The sequence below is a fragment of the Ictidomys tridecemlineatus genome, chromosome 1 (genome assembly GCF_052094955.1).
Source record: "Ictidomys tridecemlineatus isolate mIctTri1 chromosome 1, mIctTri1.hap1, whole genome shotgun sequence".
Classification (NCBI taxonomy): Eukaryota; Metazoa; Chordata; class Mammalia; order Rodentia; family Sciuridae; genus Ictidomys; species Ictidomys tridecemlineatus.
The window spans coordinates 101,998,950-102,007,887 of record NC_135477.1 but is presented as its reverse complement, the minus strand read 5'-3'; the positions used below and the strand labels follow the sequence as shown (position 1 = coordinate 102,007,887).

Below are 8,938 nucleotides of genomic sequence, written 5' to 3'. Positions count from 1 at the left end.
CTCTATGACCACAGTCAAAGCATTGATATATTATTGAAAAAACAACAAAAATATTTTGAAATATGATATTTTAATTGAAAGAAACAAGAAATAGAAAGGTGACATGTTTTAAGATAGAGTTATTTATGTTCAATAATTGGTAACAGGTTTTACCAGTAACTTATATATCACATGTTTATATGATATATAATTAGATCAGAGTGATAAGGTTTGAAAGACCTTGCACCTTCTGGAGGAGTTTGATAGCTATGATATTTATATAATTTCATGACAAATTTTAATAGGAAGGAGAACATTGGATTTTATTCAGCACTCTAAAACATAAAGGCATAACTAACATAGAAAACAGTAAAGTTCATAAGATAACTCTAGACATCTGATTGTGCATAGGATCATGTAATAAAAATGTGTTTGTACCGTTCTGTAGATACATTTAGGGATTTTGATCTGCCATTGACTGGGCACTAGTTACAACTTGTTACTTTTTACTTTAATGGATAAATATATGGGTGTCTTTTTGAATCATCCTATAAAAATGAAAAGCAAAAAATATGAACAATCTCATGAAGCTATAGTGTTCAATCATAGTTCTATTGTGAATTTATAGAATGCTTCTACAAATAATTCATTGATAATTCTGAGATAAATTTGTAAAGTTTAAGAAACATAGTGTTCCAAATCTTAGAAGAAGTTAGAAACACAGCAGGTGATATTATCGGTAAGTACAAAGTGAATGTTTTAAAATAAATAGCACTTGGATGACCTGAGATGTCAGAACTGGAGACAAGGGTGTATGTTTGTCAATATATCCTTCATGTTTTACAGACTCCTAAGGGAACAAGGGAAGATACAATTTCACCTTTTCTGTGCCAAAACATTTTAATTATATCTTCTTCCAACTACAGCGGTTCAGTAACCAAGGAGCTGACATTGATGCATGTGTTGATAAAGCTGCAAACATTCAAAATGAGATTAACAAAGATTTTGAGCAAAGGGTGACAGCTAATTTTGCACAGTATTCTGCATCTAATTCAGGCCAGCGTAATAATAGAATATTTTATAACTGTTTTGTTATTCAAAAGGACTTTTATGATGCATTTATGTTTGTGGATATCTTTGCATCATATTCAAGAAATCTGTGTTGTAATCCTGAAACAATACGAAAGGAGGAAAACTCTTATTATAAGTGGTTTTGTTTTTTGTTTTTGTAAATCATACTTCATCTTTGGATCTCTTTGCCTTACCTTAATTAATCTTGAGCACACTAGCTATAAAAGGTATAGAGATGGCAAACATGTAGTTTCTGATTTTGCATAGTATGCATAAATAAAATGGCCAAGAAAAGTTATATTCAATTTATTTAATTAATAAAACTGTAGTTTCTTTATGTTCTTGAGCTCCTTTGAGCACATTTCAGTGTATTTCTTTTATACTCTCTACTTGAAGGCAGCTGACAGTCTTCTTTCACTTTTCTTTTTGTTTGTGAAATTTTCTTTCTTTCTCTCTCTCTTCTCTCTCTCTCCCTCCCTCTCTCTCTCTCTCTCTCTCTCTCTCTCTCTCTCTCTCTCTCTCTCTCTCTCTCTCTCTCTCTCTTTCTCTCTCTCTTTATCCACTCACTTCTCCATCTGCTTTCACTTTTGTTTGCTTGGGCCGTCTCTCATCCCAACTTGATAATGAGGAATGCAGTGTGACCCTGACCTCTATCAGCCCATGCGTGACCTTCTGACTCTACCATATAACCTTTGACCTTCTCTTTGACAGCTTGATTAATTACCCTGTGTTATGATTTATGAGTAAGTGCTATGTAAAAATAATAGACAACAGGTGGTCCTCTGAAAACTTTTTGTGGCATGTTTTCTTTTAGTAACTAACTTGATGAGCTATTTGAAGTTGGAAACTTAACTGGGACAATATATGTTGATTCATATTATGGTATTTTTATAAAACACAGCATTAGAATTCAGGGAGCTGCCAGTTGAAGTATGGTCCTGATGAACATTTTGTAAAATATTAGTAGGGTGCTGTTACTTAAATGCATGTTAAAAAGCACAAAACAGAGTCAGATGACATTTCAAGCATTTCAGTCCCAGGTCACGTCTTGAGAAAATTGCTGAAATAATGGAGGGGGCATTTTTCAAGCAGAGCTACAGCTCCAACAGCTATGATTACTTTAACGCTTCACTAGTGACTTCTGATTGGTTGTCATGACCTCATCTCACTGTTGCACCTAGGATGTTGCAACAGTGACATATACATACCTTCTTGTGAACAAGGTGTATTATACATACATACATCTTTCAGAAAAGATGAATGGACAGTGGTTTATCCATTTTAACCATGAGTAGAGGTAGTTTATAGATAAAACACTTTGAGTTTCATTTCCCTGAAGGATAAGCACCTATTTTCTTTCAAATTAAGCAGAAAGGATGCTGAACTTGAAAAAATATGATTGATAAATCTGTATAAAATGATCTCTTAGAGACCTTTGTTTGATGGCCAAAATGGATAGTTTTGTAGGTCAAAGAATTCTACTGTGTCCCCTGACCTCTCTGATCACATGTAGCTTGCTGTATTGGCAGGTTAATATGCAGAGTTCAGTACTTTCATCAGATTTTTATTTAGCCAATCACAAGAGATTTAAAAAGATGTAGATTTGTCCTTATTTTCCATTCTTCTTATAATTGGGAAATTAATTTGGATAATCTTTAGTTTTCCCAAGGTATCATTTATGGTTAAAAGTACATTCTGGTTTTGGTCAAGTATTTTAACATTTTATATTTTTTACAAAGTATTCTTGTTAAGTACATTTCTATACCGATTTGATGTGTCTAGCCGTATTTCTTCTTTTGGTTCTTTGTGTTTGGCCTTACCTGTCTGCAAGACTTCTCTAATCTGACCCAACATTTGATTGAACTGTAAATGAAGTATAATTTATTAATAAGTACATTTATAGTATATTAAAGAAGGCCTAGAAGCCTGTGTATTTTATTTAAATCACAAGTACCGAATAAAATGCCACATCTAGCAATGAACTTTTGAGGGTTTCTGATTAGGATACCATAGTTAAGACCCTATAAACACAGGTTTGAAAATGAAACTAGTTATAGCTACAAAGTATAGAAAATGGAATGAGATGAATAAACCTTACTTTTACTAATGTCTTTCCTCTTGATCACCTTCCTGATCTACTGCTAAACTGTATGATGAAACTTAAATTAACAACTTGATGTATGCTTTGTCACTTGAAATGTTAGATATTAGAATTTGAGTAGATGATTATAAAAGATGCCAGAGTTTTATTTATATAACTGTAAGATGTTAGATAATCAGCTTTATCATTTCAGATACTCAGAAAAACCTCTTCTGTTATCTTTACCAAGACAAAATATAAATTTCATGAGAAATTTAGCATGCTTACAAAATAATTAAATATAAAAGGGGAACTTCAGTATAAAATGTTTAAGATTCTAAGCCTTTTTTAATGGAGTAGAAATGCCTAAGTATTTTCTAATATACTGGATGCCTGATTTTGTAATAATTTTTAAAAACTATGGATAAAGGTCACATTAGCCGCCTTTTTACTTGTTTCGTTGTGTACTAATAGAATTATTGAAAACAGAATTTTAACAATGATATATATTCTGATTTTGAAAGATATTGTGTTCTGTTTAAAACAGTTAAATTTAACTACTGATATTTTGTTTTTGCTTTATCTAATTTCTTTTGCCTGTGTAGTTTCCATATATTAGTTGACATTGCAAAAACCGTTGTAGCTTATATAAAGGGTTTTTTAGACACGGTATATGACTTGAGAAAAGAAGGAAGTTTTACTGTGTATCTGTGATTCGAGAATTGAGGTAGGATAGTTTATTTTGCTGCACTTGCTTTCTCCCATTCATTGTAAAGTGGTTGTGAATGGTTTCTGTGAATATCACATCAATTAATTTATCAGTAAAATCTTAGATGAAAATGGTAGCTTTTTACAGAATGACAATTAAATTCTCAATAAAAATATTAAGAACCAACTCTTATTTCTGCAAAAAGTATTCCTGTTTCTCAGTTGTTACTTTAATCAAATTGGCAGTTCAAAGTATCTAAAGGATAAAATATTTTATAAATAATTTAGGTGTATAAAGAGAAACATTCACTGTTGAAATTTAAATTTAAAAATTCTTTAATTGATTTATATAGTGGTGGTTTAAAAATAGAATCATTTTTCTTCTGTTGATGCCTCAGTGAAAAATTGACATTATGTCTTTATAAAATTGAACAAATGAGTCATGTAATTTTCAGTTACATAATCAATAACTTAGACAAATACTACTTCTTTGATGATTTATGTGTGTTTATTTTTTATACTTACTTAAATAGGACACATCAAATTTCAGAGACTATTTAAAATCAAGTAGGTACAATAGTTTTTCAGTCTATGGTCTCTAAATTTGAAGTAAAAAACTCCTTCTTAAATAAGCATATATTATGAAAATATTATTTCTAATATTTAAATTATAAATTGGGATAATTGTCTTATAATTCTAGTAATTAAAACTTTGTTCAAAGAGTTGTCTTTTGTCTGAAAGTCATTCATACTGCAAAGATGATGCTTATTAATTAAAGTCCCACTTTATTTCTTTGAGTTTGTAATTTTTCATATTATCATTAGACTATAGTATAGCATTATTTTCATCTCTATATAAGGTTCTATTTGGAGCTTGCTAACTCTAACATGTCTGAATATGAGAGACTGTGTGTGTGTGTGTGTGTGTGTGTGTGTGTGTATAAAGTTCAATCCACTCAGAGAAGGCAGGGAAGAAACATGACAGGAGACCACTTATTTACGGTACAGAATCTAGTAAGGAGGCAATTTTCTTTTTGGCCTGTGGTGACCTTTTTTGACTATGTTCCCTACACCAGAGACAGTGTACTGAATGCCTCTATTTCACCCTGTTTAGCAGAGTGCAACAGTTTTCTATAACTTACTTTTGGTGGGAGGAGAAGTTATAGCTGAAATTTGAGAAGGGTGTGAAAAGTGGTAAGAGGCACAAGGAAGAGAGGGGTAGGAACTTCCTTCAAATGTGATTTTAATAACTAGTCAAGTGTGTCCAACTGTTGAAAATCACCAAATGACAATCTGTCTACCTGACAGTGATCACAATGAATTACAAGACTTTTGAATTAGCTATACAGATTAGAATAAAGCAGGAACAGATAAAATATCTTTTGTTGGTAAAACTTTTGACTTGCCAGCTAAGAAAATTTAAAAAAAACTGTTGTGCTTTCATGAAAATTGTTTCAATTAATAAATTTGTAAAGCATTTTATAAACCCTTCCTGAAAGAGGCATTATCTCAAAAGTTTTTTTTAACATCTGCAGAAGAATGTATTTGTAAATCATTTTGGTATGTATCGTTATATAGTTTTTAATATATAAGATGGCTATATCTTAATTTATAGTCTTGTCACCTTAGTGATTTGAAACTTCCAAACTAGTCATGGTTTTTGTGGCACTAATATCATATGATTGGGGTGAAAATTGAAACAGTCCCAATGAAGTTTGTAAGTAGTTTGTGAAATCAACTATATAAAAGGCCAATGAAGTGCAGAAGTATAGCATTATTTTAAGATAAGAAAATTGAGTTTATGCTAATATTGGCTTATTCATACTGCTGTAAGTTTTGTAAGGATCATTTTCTTATGATTGGTGCTGCAAAAAGTTAAATCTTATCATAAGGTTATATAATTGTAGTTTTGGAAAAATATGCTGTTTTAGTAAGCAGGAAGGTTTTATAAGCTTAATTTTCTATAACATGTTTTTTATCAGAACATATAACATCTTTTAAGTATAAATTTAGGGGCTTTTACAAGAACATAATTGGAACACCCACAATACAGAATTGGATGGAAAGAACAGATATATTCTAGCTTGAAAAATTTGCATTGCACATACTTGTCAGTTGTTATTGTTTATCCTTCTCTGTTTTCTCATGGTTAGGTTATTCCATCAGATATAAGATAAATATCAAAAGTTTTCTTTATTATAACTGCAAAAATGTTTCCTTGCTAGAAATAAATTAGACAGGCAAACATATGTTTTACAAGCTTGAAAAAAATCCTAAGTAGCTCAATAGAATGTATTTTTAAACTCTGAAACTTAACTTGTAGTTTCCTGCTACTGGTTCTTAATAAAATTTGTTTGTTTGAAAAACAAACAAACAAACACATTTACAGGTTAAAGAGGTGCTTCCATATATTATAGTAAGACATTGGTTTATTTTGTTTTGTGATGTGTGGGTCCTCCTGAGAGAAAAGTAGTAGATAAAATCTGAGGTGCTCAAGTAGATAGTTTATGTTTCTGATAATTTAGATGTGTAAATAGTAGAATGTTAGATCAGATTTATTCCTTTTTAATTAACTGTTTAATTTTATTATCTGGACAAATTTAAAATGCTCATTAAAGGGCAATTTTAAAGGAAAAAACTCCTAGAAAATGTAACATGAATTGTAAACTTTAATTTCCAAAAGGTTATTGTCTCAAAACATTATTGTAAATATTAATATGGTTTGAAAGTATATTTGTGGTTTAATAATTAATTTCAATAATTTTTGAGGCTCTGGAAGATCCAAATTACCTTTTAATTTAAGATATATGATTTTAATGTTACAATTATGTCTTTTTGTTCTTAGAGATAATATGTTTATTTACACACATAATGAAGACAATTTCAAATGATAATTTCAAATTTGGAAAAATTAAACCATAATCTTTCCTAAAGGAATATTTTAGTTGATGTGCAACTTTATTAAATTACTTAGTCTAAGATTTTAGCAGCTTTTTATGAATTGATATAGACTCTAAAATTAAATTATGCTACTTTTCATTTCAAAATAGGAAGGATATGGAGTAATAGTACTGAATCCCAATGAAAACTATATTGAAGTAGAAAAGCCAAAGATGCATGTACAGTCATCTTCTGATAGTTCAGATGAACCAGCAGAAAAACGGGAAAGAAAAGATAAAGTCTCTAAAGAAACAAAGAAGCGACGTGATTTCTATGAGAAGTATCGTAACCCACAAAGAGAAAAAGAAATGATGCAATTGTATATAAGAGTAAGTGAGAGAATTACTTTCCTTCATTATTTCCTTTATTTTATTTTTATCTTATTTTATATGAGTTATTTTGTTATTTGTCTTCTCTATGGTTATCTACTTACATGAAATATTTTCTGTTTTTTATTTAATATTACAGAATACATTCTTAGTATGACATTTTACAGAAGTTCCAAATGATGTTTATTTTGTGTGATAAGCTTCTTCTGCTATTTCTTTTGTGTGATAACGTTCTTTTACAACATTTTCTAAAATAATATTTTGTGGTTTATATAGAAGCAAGAAAACTTTCCAATTCAGCTCCCAAACATGCTGTTTCTTTAAGGTATTATGCCATTATGTTTTCCATGTAGGCTAATCATTCTAAAACATATTATTGGCTAAATTAATAATGCATTGCACAAAACAATCTTCATCATTGGTGGTAAATTTTACTAGATAATGGTTTGTTTTCCTATGAGCAACTATCTATCCATAGTGTTCCAGCCTAATTTCTGAAGGCAGATAAGGAGAAAAGAGTAATTAATATATTAATAAATATTTAAGCTAGAATAGTTCCGGGAACTCTTGTCCTTTACTCTTGTCTTCTTAGTGAGCCCTTGCACTTTGTAATGGTAGAAGCATGAGATTGTGATAGTAGTGCTGCCCAGGGATATCTAATATAGGGGGCACAAACAATTGTATTTGCACATTGGTATATTCTTCATGATGTACATACTGTGCTTTATATGGATGAGAAAAATTTGTGTAACTTTCAAGGCCCTTATTATGGATGCTAGAAGTTTAACACTAAAGAATATCAAAATGATACTAGGTGAAGTAAAATAGTGAATTGGTGTTTTCTTCAAAAGTAAGGAATTCAAAATATTTAAAGGTAGCCAAATTTTTATTTTGCAAATTATTTTATAGAACAGTAGCAATATTTCAGAATACTCAATTTAAGTTACTTTTTCATTTATTTTAAAGGATCATAAGTAAAATATTCCATAATATTTTTAAGAGGAAATACATTGCCTTCTAAATTTTCACTTTCTTTATCCTACCTCTAATTCATTGCACAATCACTGTTCTTTTTGGAATTGTGTTTCAAGCAGTCAGGCATCTGATTATAGGTCATCAGTCTACTGAATGATTTGGGAAAGTAGTATATAAATTTTCATGATTCCCCAAAATGTGTCCTTACCAAGAATACCTAAAATGCTTTATGTGATAAACAAGGGTTAATCAGACTACAGTATTTAAACTTTTAAAAATCACATCACTATTTAATGATTTGAAAAACAAAAACAAGTACTAGGAATCATTAAGTAGCCAGTTTGTTCTAAAGTAACTGTATTGACCCTTTTCCTTGCTTATGGCTGCATCAGGGTCATTATGTTACCTTTTCCTCCATCAGTTATCCTAAGGTTTCTACTCTGTCATTCAGTCCATCTTATGGTAAAGTTAGTTAAATTTTTTGAAAAATTGCCTCTGATACCCCCATTCTAGAGATGAATTTCATAAGATTTTTGAAGCATACAAACCAAATAGGGTATTGGCTTGTCTATGTAAAAGTGCAAAGAAAAAATGATTTAGTATATTAAGGCTTTTACTTTTTCTTAAATAATTTCTTGCCTATTATATGTACAGATTGATTAGGAATGTATCTCAGATATCTGCCTGTAGATTTTTTCCATTCTATTTTCTTTTTATCATGTCACTGTGACTTTGGTTATTTTCTTTTGTTCTCTTATATGTGAATTTTCTTGATCCTACTTTTTCACATCTGGTTCATTTATCCTTGTATCTATTTTTTTTTTCATAAAACCAAAGGAAAAGTCTTTTTTATGTT

The 8,938-nt window shown here is 30.2% G+C and overlaps 1 protein-coding gene across 20 annotated transcripts in view; it reads left to right on the top strand.

Moving 5' to 3' along the window:
- Positions 1-8,938, top strand: part of Arb2a (ARB2 cotranscriptional regulator A) — a 446,980-nt gene that overhangs the window by 208,214 nt on the left and 229,828 nt on the right. For 19 of the 20 annotated variants that reach the window (XM_078044944.1, XM_040273170.2, XM_040273175.2 and 16 more), the window contains one exon: positions 6,889-7,107. The exons of the other annotated variant lie outside the window; for it this stretch is intronic. In XM_078044944.1, coding sequence (XP_077901070.1) covers positions 6,889-7,107 — 219 coding nt within the window. The remainder of the gene's footprint in view (positions 1-6,888; positions 7,108-8,938) is intronic. 20 annotated transcript variants of the gene reach the window in all.